The 15717-nt window shown below is 39.6% G+C and overlaps 1 protein-coding gene across 1 annotated transcript in view; it reads right to left on the minus strand.

Annotated features, from left to right (window-relative positions):
• The window catches only part of eys (EGF-like photoreceptor maintenance factor), a 302080-nt gene that overhangs the window by 209183 nt on the left and 77180 nt on the right, over nucleotides 1–15717 (minus strand). Inside the window, exons 12-16 of the mRNA XM_039651858.2 lie at nucleotides 4331–4564; nucleotides 4108–4230; nucleotides 3635–3748; nucleotides 2279–2392; nucleotides 1904–2017 (exon numbers count right to left, since the gene is read on the minus strand). Of these exons, the coding sequence (XP_039507792.2) occupies nucleotides 1904–2017; nucleotides 2279–2392; nucleotides 3635–3748; nucleotides 4108–4230; nucleotides 4331–4564 (699 nt within the window). The remainder of the gene's footprint in view (nucleotides 1–1903; nucleotides 2018–2278; nucleotides 2393–3634; nucleotides 3749–4107; nucleotides 4231–4330; nucleotides 4565–15717) is intronic.

Below are 15717 nucleotides of genomic sequence, written 5' to 3' on the forward strand. Positions count from 1 at the left end.
CGACTCAGTGTGAACATTCCATTCCAGCAGTTCTTAATCTCCTCGCTACATTACAACTATTGGCATCAGGATCATTTTAAACCATAGACTGTAAAAAAAAAGATGGACGACGCCCCTTCGCTCTTTTCCATCGGAGAGAACTGAAGCCGCCGGTGTCCGGGTATGGCGCTGACATCTTGGAACTTGAGTCTGCGCACTTTTCGCAGACTCAAGTGAGCAGGAAGTAAAGCCCCGCCCTCACTCTCGCTCAATCAATGATCGCAAGCGCACGCTCCGCACTTTTCTTAAGTGGCCTTTGTCTGCTCCGTTCCACTGATGTCTGCCGATCGCAGAACCTTGTTAAAATAAGGTAAATACAACTACTAACCACAGTCAACGTTGTGAAAAAAAAAGTCCGTTGGTGCTTCAGTGACTACTTCGCACAGAGAACCTGTCAATCACAGCTGTCACAGCACCGTTTTTATAGCATCAAATAACTAACTAAAAATAAACTTATCTTAAAAACAAACACTTGATAGAACGTGATAGAAACTACTGTACATAACAGAAACTGTCTTTGGAAAAAGGATTTGTGAAGTGTAATTTAATAGTTTTGTTGGTCTCACATCCTGTTGAATAACGGGAGGCGGGGTTTATGACCTATACTAGGACCGGTCACTGGGGGGCGATCTAGACGTTTTGGCTTCACGTTTGAGGGCTTGTGAGACACGCTTGTTGAGGGCTTGTGAGGCACAGTCAAAGCATCAGCAAAGCAGAGAGAGGAGGAGGTCCATTCAATTGTGCGTTTAAATACGCACAATTTATGGTATAGTGGGTGGGGACAGGCACTGATTACCTGATGAACTACACGCACACTGCGGTTTCACATTAAGCGCTTTCTGCGTCTTGGCCATGGCGGTATTAACGCTGCATTTACAAATGTATGTACATCTGGCCCTCAGAGTTTCAATTAACACACATAGACTTCACACTGTATTTTAGCCACAGCCTAGACACTACATCAGTTAGTAAAGGACAGCTGTGTAAATGATAGTTTAATATTCTCATAATACCCCCACATAAACACTATGCATGTGTGTCTCAACAGAGCATGTGAAGCTGTCAGTGCCTTTTTTCCTCGATTTCAATACAGAATAACCGATATCATCATTATCCCTGACAACCTAATTTGCGCGTCTAATGGAAGCATGATCAGTGATCTCTGTTTGAATATAAGCAGCAATGACTGAGCCATCTGATCGATTTTAGATGAGCTGTATTCTCCGGAATTGACTAGCTGAGCATCACACATACACAAAAACAAACAAACAAACAGAGAAAACCCAATAATGTACGCAATACAGCTGTGTAAAAGATGCGTACAACGCAGATAAGATTTCAGCAGTTCCTGATCTGAATAAAATAGTCAAAGAGTACAGCAGTCTAGAGGGAAATTGTCCTAACATTTGGGTCTGATTTGATTCACTTCTGAATTGAAGTGGCTTAAATAAATATATCTTCAACAAAATGTTCAACAGAAAGTCAATTTTGAGGTTAACATCACAAAATTGTTGTAAATGAAATCCATACATTGTAAAGGTGAAATGCATTAAAGAGAATCCCATTTTTACCTGCCAAAAAGGCAGAAACCAGATTATGTTCAGTGCAAGTCTTTCGCAGAATATGGATTTCTGTTTTTATTTTCACATTTTACAATTTATTTTTATTTCGTTTTCAAATATACTGTGCATTATACATTTTACTGGACATAAATACAATTTAAATTAATCAATTTTGTGGACAGTGAAGATGTCAATGTGGCGATGTTGACTGCATGAGTTCAGACAGGTGAGAGGAATGCTTTCTGAAGTTAATTAACTCTACTTTTCTTCACCCTTCACCCCACTCCCTCAGTCTTCATTACCTTTGAATGGAGCCGCACATCGGCAGTAGTAATTACTCGGTTGGTCCATGCAGGTGCCTCCATTCTTACAGGGATGTGAGAGACACTCGTCGATGTCCAGTGAGCACTCAGGACCTTTAATGCACAATATAAAACGAAAAATAAAAGTTATCATGCAAGTGAGGAAGCTCATCTCTCTTTTCAAGACACATGAGAGACTGTCTATAAAACATAATTGACCAAAATAAAACAGCACATGCATATTCAACAGCTTCAGGTTTTTTTTTTTTCTTTTTTTTTCCTAATGTTTGGTCCCCTTGAGACCAATAGAGAACCAATGGAGAAATAATCAATGTGATAATGTACTTAAAAAACAAAAAAACAAATTAGACACACCAGAGAAGCCTGTAGGGCAAATGCATTTAAAGCCATCTGAAAGGTCCAAACACGTGCCATTGTTCATGCATGGTGATGACTGGCATTCATCTATGTTTATTTCACATAAACTGCCTGAGAAGTGAGAGAAAAAGAGAAAGGCACACACAAAGAAGAAGTTGTCATAGAAATTCCCATGCCAACCAATTATAAACAGAAGTTTTCCCTGCACAAAGAATCTGGGAAAAAGTAAAAAAAAAAAAAACTAATCTAAAATGCCTTTTAAGCCTTCGAGCAATCCAACTCCTCATTTGAAATGAAAGTAGATGAATTTACATTCTGTTGGGCAGAAAGTTCCTAAAATATACTGAGAGCTTGAGTTGCCAAATGAGCCTATTTCCTTTCCAATTTGCATGAACATGAAAGAATTAAGTGGAAATTACTCTTGAAATAGACATTTAATGTGGTTGGATAAGAACTAAAAGTGCCCCCCAGTTTTAAAGAGGAGTTTGTAAACTAAACATGACACACTAAATGATCATATCTCTTCAAGCTTCAAGTGTACATTTTTTGTTCGATATTAAAATGCTTCTATCGCAGTTTAAGTGCAGACTGAGTCCATTTGCAGGAAAACTTTCCTGTGGCGATTTAAAAACATTGCTCTATTTGTTAGAATGATCCGTCAACTTCTAGCTCAACCAGACCGCTTCCACATAATCTGATGATGCATATTTGTCTTTGAGTTACTAATATTGCAAATTTTATATTTTTTTATACACTATACTTACTAGGTTTTCTTACCTTGGCATTACGTTTCAACAAACTACTGTTGTTAACGCTGCTGTATGAGTGTTTCTACGACTGACGGAGTGACGGCAATGAATCTCTCAGTATTTTTTATTTTATTTTTCAGTCAAATGGTAATGAAAAATTATATTTGTAGTAGTTTCTGTTCACCAATATAATTTTACCCAACTTTGAGTATTTCCCCACCTGAGAAACCCAAAATATGAATAGGGTCCATGCTGAGGGTTTTTATGGAAAACCAATTACACACTTCACCTTTAAGCTCCACGAATAAGACAAATCTATGTTTAACTGATACTAGCCTGACTAATACAACTTCAACATTATTTATAAATAAATACAAAAACATGTTCTTTTTTTTAGGACTACAAGAAGCCATAACACTGCTATGGTTATTACCATTGCAGGTTCAGGAGTGAACCATAATCTACAGTCTGTAACTCCCGCAAATATAGTTTAAGGGACTTAATCCCACACTTAAACGTGGTTGTCAATTTCAAAATGTAACTGTGTGGCCTTTGTCACCCAAATTCAGTGCCGTGAAATGGATGGCAGGAAGGAATTATGTACCTGTGGTCCCAGCAGGGCAGAGACAGCTGAAGGAGTTAAGCTCATCTGAGCAGGAAGCTCCATTCTGACAGGGTTGACTAAGACACTCATTTACTTCAATATCACAGTGATTACCTTGAAAAGAATGGCAAAAGTTAATTTCATTTAGGATTTCCTTGCAAATACAGGGCCAAAGATGCCGCTTCAAATAAAATAACCCACATCTAATGATGAGGTGCTATAGAAATGGATGAAATAAAAAAATTAAAAACAACACCCCTTCTCCTTGGTCAAACAGATGGCAGTAAATGTGATGGCACGGCTATGCAGTTTAGAAAATTCCTTGATAAGCAGACGCTCAACTAATATCTTACAATACAGGAGCAGATTTGAGGTCTCAGGCCTTTTAAACACAGCTCAACAGAGGGGAATTGAATGTTAGAAAACTGGGCAAAGGAAAAATTGCTCTTGAAAATTGCTTGTGGTGAACTTACCAACGAACCCAGGTGCACAGAAACAGTCGTAGGCATTGATACCATCTTTACAGATACTGAGTGCACCACAGGGCTTATCCAGACAGTCATCAATGTTTACCTCACAGAATCGTCCTTGCAACCCTATGAAGAAATCAAAATAGGGTGAGGGTTAAATGGATGCTTTAGTGAAAGTGTGGACAGAGGGACTGGCAGGAGACAGACTATTAGAAATCACTCTTACCAGGCAAACATTCACACACGAAGCCCAGAGGGAGATTCACACACTTTGATCCGTGATGACACAATCCCTCGACGCAGTGACTGATGGAAGTTTCACAAAACAGGCCCGTATAGCCATGGTGACACGTGCACTTAAAACTGCCCAGCTGTTCTTCGCACATGGAAGTGCCCTTCGTATCACACGGGTTGGAAGTGCAGCCCGTAGCCGGCATGGAGCAGTCATGTCCTGTGAATCCTGTGTGAAATGGGATGAAAGCACTGATTGATGTGGACTGGGTTCAATCGAGACACTTCAGCTGTCATGCCTCAGTTGACATTGTTGCCAAATGCTACTTACAGCCTTTACATCCTTTAGACGTTGTATAAACAGCACAAATATAATGCCAGACAATTAATATACAATAGAAAAGAAAAAGGAAGCAGGTTACATTACTTGAAATCAAAAATTCAACTCAGCTCAGTTGTGCTCAACTCGATAGCATATTTTGCATTTTTGGGACCTTGACCTTTCAAAAACAAATGGATAGATCATGCCAATAAACGTAATGAAGTAGACCCAATAAAACTTAAGCCAATCTCACCAGTAAAACGGTTTACACAAAAATCGAAATCTGTGGTATTGGGACCGTATTTCACTTGGTGGACATTTGCAATAGGTCCGTCCTCTTCAGACTATAGCAGGTACCAATGTATGGGCAGACGGATGTGCAATCAGTGTCAGCCGTGGAACCGTTCTTATCTTGGAGAGGCAGCAGATAAAAAGCACAACAACTCAAGTGATGCAGAGGTCACAACCCAAGAACACATCCTGTCATCAAAGTTCCAATCAAGTGGCATGTAATTGACATTGCTAATCTGAGACAGCCAACAACCGAAGAGTAAACAACACCTTGGATTGGAAGTGTTTACTTCTTTATTAGTCTTTTAATTGCGTCATATTTTCTCTCTTTTTCCCCCCTCCATCTACATGCAATGATTAATACTAGATAATTATACTTATACTAAAGTGTTTCATGCCAATAAAGCAATAATAATTTGGAGGAAAAATATTGACTGATTCAATACCTATTGTATAATTAAATCAATAAACAAACATGGATCCATACAAACAGGTATTTTTTTTTTGTAATTTCACTGTTGGGACAAAAATTATATGGATATGGCTTTCCCCCCAAATCACATTTATTTTACTTTGTTTTATGTCGACCATCTTTCTCAGCATCAATATTTTAATTTAAAAACAACCATTTTTCTTTTACCTTCATCCTTCATTGTTCACTTTAATATTCCTTAAACATACAATTTGCAAATGAACACACAAATGCTCCTTCAAATTAATATGATGCCATAAAACAGAAAACAGTATAGTGCCCAAAAGTGACATTTGTTAATATCTTGAATAAATTATGAGGGAAGAACAAAACACAGGTATTTATCTGACAAAATGATTTGGCAAAAAAGGAAACCGATAGTGTTTGTTTTACTATGCAAAAAAAAAAAAAAAAAAAAAACAAGAAAAAAAACAGGACCTTTTTCACAGGCTACAATATATTTAATATCTATCTATCTATCTATCTATCTATCTATCTATCTATCTATCTATCTATCTATCTATCTATCTATCTATCTATCTATCTATCTATCTATCTATCTATTTTAATTAAATGTGGAGTTTGAATTAATTATTTGAATTAATTGTGGCTACAAAAGCCACACATGAGTGATCATATCCCCAAGGGCTTTCAAAGGATATGAATACTACTGTAATACTAATGTCCAATCTCCTCTTCTACTTGAAAGGGGCGGTGACATTGAGGCAGTTGTTTAGAGCAGACAAGGCCTGTGAATTTCAGTACAATCAATGGGACATCTGAACTGCCACCATCCCTCTTTCAGAGCTTGTTGCAGAGACATTGATGTTTATTTAAATTTAAAGAGTGATTGCTATGCTGGCACTATTTAGAGTTTAATCTATGCTCCTCATTTGAAAGCCTCTGGTATTCTCCTGTGTGCTAACTTGTACTGTCAACTAAGGCCATTCTGGACAATACATCTGCAAAAATTACAACCCTGAAAAAGATCTCGCTGACTCTTTAAAAAGAGCAGCGATCAGTCTATTCATCAAAAACGTTTTTGGTAGAACACTGTATAATGCCTATATAAAACTCCAGCCTATTAACTTACTATGCCTTATAATGTCCCAAAATATGAATAATAAAAAAAAAGTATCTACTAAAATTCCCTAGGAGCAAAAACTAGACCTAAAATACGCAAATTGAAAGATACAAGATTACTGCAGTATGCTAGCCAAGACCCTTGCAAGCACCCTTGCCTACTGCACCCTAGCAGCAGCAAAAATTATTTTATAAGTGTGGTCTAGCAACTCTCTGTTGGCTTTCGAAGTGGAAAAAACCAAACTCTGGTCAGGCCAATCACATCGTGTATAGAGTTGGTGGGCGGGCTTAACACAATGACGGCAGAGTTGTGACGGTTCTGCGCCGTGATTTCCATAGGTGATTTCCCTGATACTTGAAAACAAACAAGATGCAACTGGCAAACAGCAGTCTTTCGATACGGCTTTGGCCGCGACTCGGATGACTTGGAGTTAAGAGAATGTCACTTAAGTTATTCTTACAAAAGGAAGATGTGTTCAGAGTTTTGACAACCGGATACGGCAAAAGTTTAATATATCAACTTGCACCGGAGTGGAGGGAAAACCATGAGGAAAACGCATGGGACTCACTCAGCCACAGCCATTCATTGCTCTGGTTGGTTATCGCTATCCTACGGCGTGCAAAGGGATATTGAAAGACAACCCCCCCCCCCAACCCCCACCATATAGCACATTTCATACACTATGGTAATTCAAAGAGCTTTACTTAAATTAATTCTTTAATTAAAGAATAATTAAAACAATTTAGAATAAATAAATAAAAAATAAAAAAACAGTACAAACACGATGAACAGTATGGATGAAAAGTGGGACAGTGCTCATGCACAGCTAAACAGATGTTTTGAGTCTGGATTTTAATGTTACTACTGTAGGAGCACATCTGATCTCTTCTGGAAGCAGTTTCCAGCTGTTGCTGCCATAATAGCTAAAAGCAGACTCTTTTCAGATGATAGTTTCAGTAGTCATGTCAAAGCAGTACCTAAATCAGCATACTAAGGTCTGACTCTAGAGACACACCAAAATTCCTGACTTGATTTTAAGTTGTTTGACCCCTAGAGTAAAGGTATGAGAAAGGCAGCTTTTGCGTAAATTCTGCCGAGAAGACTCAATCATTACGTCGCTGTTTACCTTCACTTTATCCGATCGTGCTTTAAATGCTCGTAGTATAAAAGGTTGAAACTTACATATTTGAGTTTGCAGATGCTGACGCTTCCTCCACCACCAAGCTGTCCCTTCTCCTCCACCCTTCCCAACACCACCACCAGGATGGTCCTGTCCCATAAGGGGGCTTGACTGCTCCACCGCCTTCATCTTCAGGCAGGACATGCAGATTGCGCACCCTCGAAATGCAAACTACCCAAGAACTTTATATCATATTATGCTTGCTGAGCTATTAATGTCTTGTGGTAACGGCATTATCAACAAGACTCCCGAGTCTTTCTGGTAGAACTTCATCTTTGTTTCCAAATGCAATGAATTCAGTTTAGTCTTTGTTTAACTGAAGAAAGTTTTGGCACATCCAACTGCTTACTTCATCAATGCATTGGCACAGGGGGTAAATGGGGCTGTAATTGTTAGGCGATAGGGCTAAGTAGATCTGTGTCATCTGCATAGCTGTGGTAAGCAATTTGGTTCTTTTTCATTATTTGGCTAATTGGGAGCATATACTGTCACAAAATGCAGAAATGAACCCATGCGCAGACAGTCATAAATAAACATTTACCTTTAATTAACAGATAGAAAACAAAAACCCACGAGGGGGCAAACGAACGTAGACAATACTAGACTGATAAACTTGAAAAAGACATGAGACTAGAGTTACCAAACAAGGTACAAACTTTGATCAAGACAGCTCACAGAACAGAATGACCTTATACGACAACGAACCAACACTGAGTAACCAACACAAGGACCTTAAATAAGGAACAAACATACGAGGGTAACAAGGCAGGCAGGTGAGGGAAATTAAACAATAATGAGGTAACAAGGTGGGCAGGGTCAGACAATTGACAGGAGAGCACATGGCACAAGGAATGGGCTCTATGCACAGCGGTATTTCCGGTGAATGTGTAAGGATGCTCGATAACTTCCGTCGATCGTAGAGTCCAATGCAATACTGAGAATTTATATTGAATTTTATACTCCATGGTTATACTAAAGAAACATTAGTCAAAATAACAGATAAAACAGACACCCCTCGTTGTGTTTATGCTTCTTTTAAAAATTATATTAAATAAACATAACTATATATAAAATTACATCTAAACGCATGTACGTTTCGTTTCAAAGACGGGAGGACAGTAAATTTTGAAGACTCTGCCATAATCCCGTTTTCCTTGGTTTTCCTCTGCTTTAATCTCCACAACCAGAAATGGACGAGCATCCTTGTATCAAATGTGGAACTTATGCGTGCATGTAGCCCATTAACATGACAGCCATGTGCTCACAACAGACCAGACTAAACAAAGACACATGACAAACCTCAGGCCATAAGTTAACACACACACACAACATGACAAATCCTGACATATACAGGTTGAATAGGAGTGGACTTACGGTTTCCTAGGCTGCATTTACACTGCAGGTCTTGATGCCCAAACCCGATTTTCTGACTATATCCGATTTTTTTGACGACCTGCTTACATCATCTTTTAAAAGTGACCTATATCCGATTTTTGCATTCACACAATACACTGCTGAAACTACCAAATGCAGACGTTCTGACGGTTCTGAACCAGGAAATTACGCAAAACAGCACGAAATTCAATGGCTGCAGATGCGAATAAAATTATCCAGTGTTTTCTTTCCACAATATTTCAATAAGTCATCAAAACATTGGTCTCGTACGACGGAGAAAAAAACGAGCGAAAAGGATACACGGGCCACGAGCACTTAAAACGATGCCTCATATCTCGTGAAATGTTTTCAAAAACGGATTTATTTCTGTAAAAACCCTGGATTTTTGCCTGCACTCTTCACCCCAAACCCTCAAAAGACATGAAACCTCCGCATTGCTCCACTGTGTGTATCCTTTCTTCCATCGCGCGGCTCGCGCCTATATTCACACAGTTTTTAATGACGCATGACTCGCATTTACACATTTGGGGAATGTCCGATTTGTATGCTTACATGGCACACGCAAATGCACGCATCCGATTCATATCCGATTTATTACCACATATGAATGAGGCCTGAATCCGATCTGAGAAAATTGGAATCCACGCGTTTTTTTCCTGCTTACATGTTCACAGGTCATCTCCGTTCTGTGCCACATGAGAGAAAAAAAAAAAAAAATCGGATTTGGGTTACTTGAACCATGCAGTGTAAACGAGGCCCAATGCTCACATAATAACCTCTCTGGTGATTGTGGCATAGCCCCTCTCAAAGGAGCGACTTCCAGGCTCCTAAAATTGTCCAGGAGGGAGGTGGAGCATAGACGAGATGGAGGGCCAGGCCCAATAGAGTGGAAGAGGGCCTGGAAACTGAGGCGGAGCAGGTGCCAACGCTTCAGGGGGCCAGGGCGGTTTCGACTCTTCAGTGAGCCATGGCGGATGCAACGCTTCAGGGGGCCAGGGCTGATGCGATGTTTCAGGGGGCCATGGGCTGGCTTCACAAAGGTATTTTAGACCAGTCTATAGTGTTAGACATAGACTAGTCCAATGCAAGTTAGACTGTTTCACAAAAATAAAGACGGACTTAATTTGGACCAAAAAAATTAGACACCTTACCCCCAGGCTAACTTACTGTAGGTCTAAGACTCTTGCCACACTGTCATAGCAATCTTTTTTCCAAATTAAACTTTTGTTCTTGTTACTACTGTACATTCTATGCTAATTTTCCCAAGTAAAATGCCCTTGTCACTGTTATACTCCTCCAACAAACACATATTTTCCGTTGGGGTAAACACTGAGCGGTTGAATGTGCTTACTCTATTAGTCATGTTTTTTTTTGTGTTTTGAAAAGTGTCTAATTTTACCCAGAAATCTTATTAGTGTAGTCCTACTTAAGATAATCAGAGACTTAAAGGGTTAGTTCACCCAAAAATGAATATTAAGTCATTAATTACTCACCCCCATGCTGTACCAACCCCGTAAGACCTTCGTTCGTCTTCGGAACACAAATGAAGATATTTTTTATTAAATTTGAGAGCTGTATAACTACCACATTGGCTCCTAAGGGACTGCCTCTTGACGGCCCAAAAAGTCAATAAAGAAAATGTTTAAATATCCCAAGTGACTACCGTGGCTCAACTATATGTTTATCAAGCGACGCGAATACTTTTTGTGCGAAAAAACAAACAAAAATAACGAGTTTATTCGACTATTTCTTTTCTTCCTTGTAGGCCAGAACGAGACTTCCTTATAGATTTCCACGACGCATGCGCGAGATTTGCGATCTGCTCACACCAGCTTCACTACTTCAGATCGCAATTCTCGCGCATGCGTCGTGGAAATCTATAAGGAAGTCTCGTTCTGGCCTACAAGGAAGAAAAGAAATAGTCGAATAAACTCGTTATTTTTGTTTGTTTTTTCGCACAAAAAGTATTCGCGTCGCTTGATAAACATATAGTTGAGCCACGGTAGTCACTTGGGATATTTAAACATTTTCTTCATTGACTTTCTGGGCCGTCAAGAGGCAGTCCCTTAGGAGCCAATGTGGTAGTTATACAGCTCTCAAATTTAATCAAAAATATCTTCATTTGTGTTCCGAAGACGAACGAAGGTCTTACGGGGTTGGTACAGCATGGGGGTGAGTAATTAATGACTTAATTTTCATTTTTGGGTGAACTAACCCTTTAAGTGCTTTGTGCAACGGTCTGATTTAGATGTCTATCTGAAGTCTGACTATCTACTATATCTAAGCCATAGTCAAAGTCTATCTTAGTGAAACCGGCCCCAGAGCAGATGCAAAGCTTCAGGGGGACAGGGCGGATGAGATGCTTCAGGGGGCAAGGGCGAATGTGGCGCTTTAAGGGGGCATAGGCAGCCATCTTGTCTGAAAACACCAGCATAGACACAGGTGTAGAGGTGGCCATTTTGTCCGAAGATACAGGTGTGGAGGCATGGCCATCTTGTCCGAGGACTCCTGAATAGCAGGGACATCTTGTCCGAGAGCTCTGGAACGGCGGCTACCATCTTGTCTGTGGGCTCTGGAAGGGAAGCCACCATCTTGTCTGAGGGTTCTGGACTGGCCGAGGCTCTGGAAGGGAAACCTTGACCGGAAAAACCTCAGGCTCGGCAGGCATGACGTGAAAAATCTCAGGCTCGGCAGGCATGACGTGAAGAAGCTCAGGCTCGGCAGGCATGGCATGGAGAAACTCAGGGTCTGCAAGCATGACATGAAGAGGCAGACCTGGGCATACTGGAGACTGTGATGGCCCAAGCACTATGGCTACTGGATCTTGAAGTTTAGAAACGCTGCAGCTCCGTTTTGCGTTTTGAATCTCTGGAGGGCATTTTAGTGTGGACGAGACAAAACGTAGGACTTCAGAAACGCTGACCCAGGGGCTGACGCTTGGCTCCATGATTCGGTGAATCAGTCATGACGTATCCTTCCCTGATTCGTCAATCACTGTTTACACCGGCACACACATGCCCAGTGTTGGTGAATGGTCACGTGATCCGCGTTTTCAGCCGTTTTAATGTGGACGGAGATCATTTCTAATACGCAGATAAAACGCTGGTGTGGACGGAGATCGTATTCGTTTTAATTCTCCATTTTTTAACGAAAGCGCAGTAGTGTGGTCGGGGCCTTAGTGATTATAAAAGGGAGTGCTCTTTGCTCACTTTCTGTTTATAAACCATAGACAATTTGAATAAAAAGTTCTGTTTGTAATACTGCTCAGTACACTGCAAAGTTTCTGGATTTACAACAGCATCTAAATGTGCATTTGAATCCGAAACTGAAACTTGAATGGCAGTGACATAACTATAGCAACAGACAGGACAAATCAATCTGATCTTATATGTCAATAGATGTATTAAGTGTATAAATACAAACTAATAGGCCTGCCACTTGTTCCATGTAATATTTATGTGTTTCTTTGTTCTTTCATTTTATCATATACAGTATATATCATAAACACTCACATTTTTATTATTTTTTTCTATTTACTTTAAATGAGTTTATCGTTCATGATGTAAATAATATTTTTATTTTAAAAATAGTTAAATAAAAGCGTAGTTCGAATTTTTTTTTGCTGTGGTACAGAGAACTGTGAAATTTTACTGTTGTTGGTACCAACTACTGGAATTTTGGGACCGTAGCAAGCCTAATGTTGAGGGCTACAATTTTTCCCCATTCTCTCCTTATTTTAGAAGGCATGCGGTATAAGGCTCAACTAAAGCTCACCAGATCATTTTACTATAAAATAAAAAAAAACATAAATTCATTACAAGTTGCTGGACACAACTTTTCTCTTGCGTTCAAAAATTTGCATTTCAAATAATTTCATTAATGATGCGACTCAATACTGAGTTAAATTTCCTCTAGGAGATGGAAATATTTTTAGATCTTTGTTGTTTTGCTTCTTGCGCTCTAACAAGCCACATACAGTATTGATTAGTTTGGCTCGGAGTAACATAATAGGAAAATCTGAATAAATCAAAACATTTTTTACAACAGCTACTTAGCAATGAATTCCTGAGGGCACATGCATAACCCCCCTGCTAGATCAATGAAAGCAAAATTATTGGTGCAGAAGACAGAACCACAGTGAATTTGCTTCACTTCAGTAGGTGCCCTTAAAATTTACATTTGAATGACATGAAGTAAATATATCAGTGAAGTAAATATTTATCCCCTCTGTAAACCTCACACCCCACTGGTACACTACATCCGGAAAAGTTGATGTGATCCCTTTTAATTATTGTATTTTTCCATTACAGACCCTTTCGTTGTTGATATGTACACCACTCATGGTCATAAAATACCTCCCTGAGAACAGTCAACGCGTTCTCATCCCAAAGCGCCATATAGGACGCTTTTGCAAAAGCGTAAATATCCAACGCACATGGCGCCCTTTAACGTCTAATGAGACGCAGAGGTTAATGGTTAAGTTTAGGTATGGTGTAGGGTAAGGGTTAGACCACTAGGGGGCGCCTTCTGCCCAAATATATCTGCGTCTCATTTCACGTTAAAGGGTGCCATGTGCGTTGGATATTTACGCTTTTGCAAAAGCGTCCTATATGGCGCTTTGGGATGAGAACGGGCTCGAACAGTCTAAAGCACTGTCTTAGGTAACTAGGTCTGATTGCAAAGAAGAAATATTCAGGTTTAACAGCGGTTCAGCTATGAAGTGGAAAACTACACCAAACGTGCATGATCCCTGACTACTGAAGCATACGGACTACTCAAGATTGCAATCAATGTTAACATACAACACTGAACTCATAGAAGCAAAGTCAGCTCAGCAACTGTTCAAAGAGTTTCAACAGCTGTGCAGCCACAAACCAGCTCATGTGTGGGCTGTAGAAGAGTGAAGCGCACCATTACTGGACTCTTGAGCAGTTACAATCCATTCTCTGGAGTGATGGATCACTCATCACCATCTGCCAGCCTGAAGTGGATTTGCCAGGAGAACTCTACCTCCCCAAAAGCACAGTACCACCTGTACAATTTGCAGAAGAAATTATATTTTTTTCATTGTTTAGGCAATTCCCTTAAGCTTTACATAGATTTTTTTTTCTCTAAGAAAAAAACGTAATCCTTCCAAGCTTTCTGGTTGCTCTTTTTTCATTTAAAATGATTTGTTAGATGGCTGTGGATGCCCTGACCTCAACCCCACGAAGCATATTTGGATGCAAATGGATTCTCTCAACATCAGTGCCAAACATCAGAATTGCTTGCAGCGAAATGGAGGCTAAACTGAGACACACTGGCTCTGTACCAACACCTCCTGAGCGGCCTCGCTGTCCACACGGAAACACATTTTCAAAGGAGCATCATAATCGAAGTGGGGCATCTTAAAAGGTGCTTCCGAGTGATTTTCACATCACGGCTAAAATGCCCCAACTTTTATCATTGAGTGTCCTAAGGTATCACATATCAAATTTTTTGAGTAGCTATTTTTTTTTATTTATTTTTTTTTTTATCAGACATTACATTTTTCACATTCAGGTTCATTGATTGTGTCTTGAATGGCCTGGCTTTGAAGAGAGTGTGTGTGGTGAAAGTTGGCAAAATGATCAAAATAACTAATAACACTTGGAGTACCCTGGCTTCAAGACATCTAAAATAACACAGTCTCATCCCAAGACGTCATATAACTGACGTTTTGGGACGTATTTTGACCATACGTCAATATCCGCCTTTTTAGGGCCCCCTTAAACGTCGGTAGATGGCGATCCCGGGCCGTCATACAACTGACGCTTTACCTTTAATGTCAGTTAGGTGACGGGTTAGGTTTAGGGTTAGGTTTAGGTATGGGGTAGAGTTAGGATCCCATAACCTCATCTACCGACGTTTAAGGGGGCCCTAAAAAGGCGAATATTGACGTATGGTCAAAAGACGTCCCAAAACGTCAGTTATATGACGTCTTGGGATGAGACCGGGTTGTCTAAAACAAAATTTATATATAGAAGCCTTTATGCTGCCTTTACGTGCATCGGGGAAGCTTGTACCTGCTGAGAGCTACTCTTTATCATGACAACTCACACGTTCAAATTGGAAACATAACACAGAAGTGGCCTAAACACAACAAAACAAAGCAGACCTGACAAAATAGATCAGAAAAGAAACGACAGAACAAAAATAACTACAAAATAATGAATTTATAACCATTTACATCGAACTTACTTTCAACTAACTGATAAACCCCTCATGACGACACAACTTAGCAGCTTATGCATCATCTATAATTCAGTTTCCACACTTTGCTTGGTCATTCACATATTTTAAACTTGTAATTATGATATTTCCAACTCCACTTAATGGGCACAATAATGTGCACTAACTTGATGCATATCTAGACATGACTGAGCTCACATCTGATGTTAGCATGTAGCTAAGCGCTAACAGCCTGAGTCAAGTAAGAAAATAAAAACACTGCATATTCAAATATTAGGTCAAATGATGTATGTTCATTGCATTAGGAACCATTTCTTATTAATACTTTTCTGTTTTTGAAATCTGCATTTGACAACTAAAAAAAATTACTACCCAGGTTGATTTTGGGATATATTCTACGTTTACTGCTAGAGGAATATTTGAAACAG

This window comes from Pimephales promelas, chromosome 11 (assembly GCF_988280905.1).
Source record: "Pimephales promelas chromosome 11, fPimPro1.hap1.1, whole genome shotgun sequence".
In the NCBI taxonomy this organism is placed as follows: Eukaryota; Metazoa; Chordata; class Actinopteri; order Cypriniformes; family Leuciscidae; genus Pimephales; species Pimephales promelas.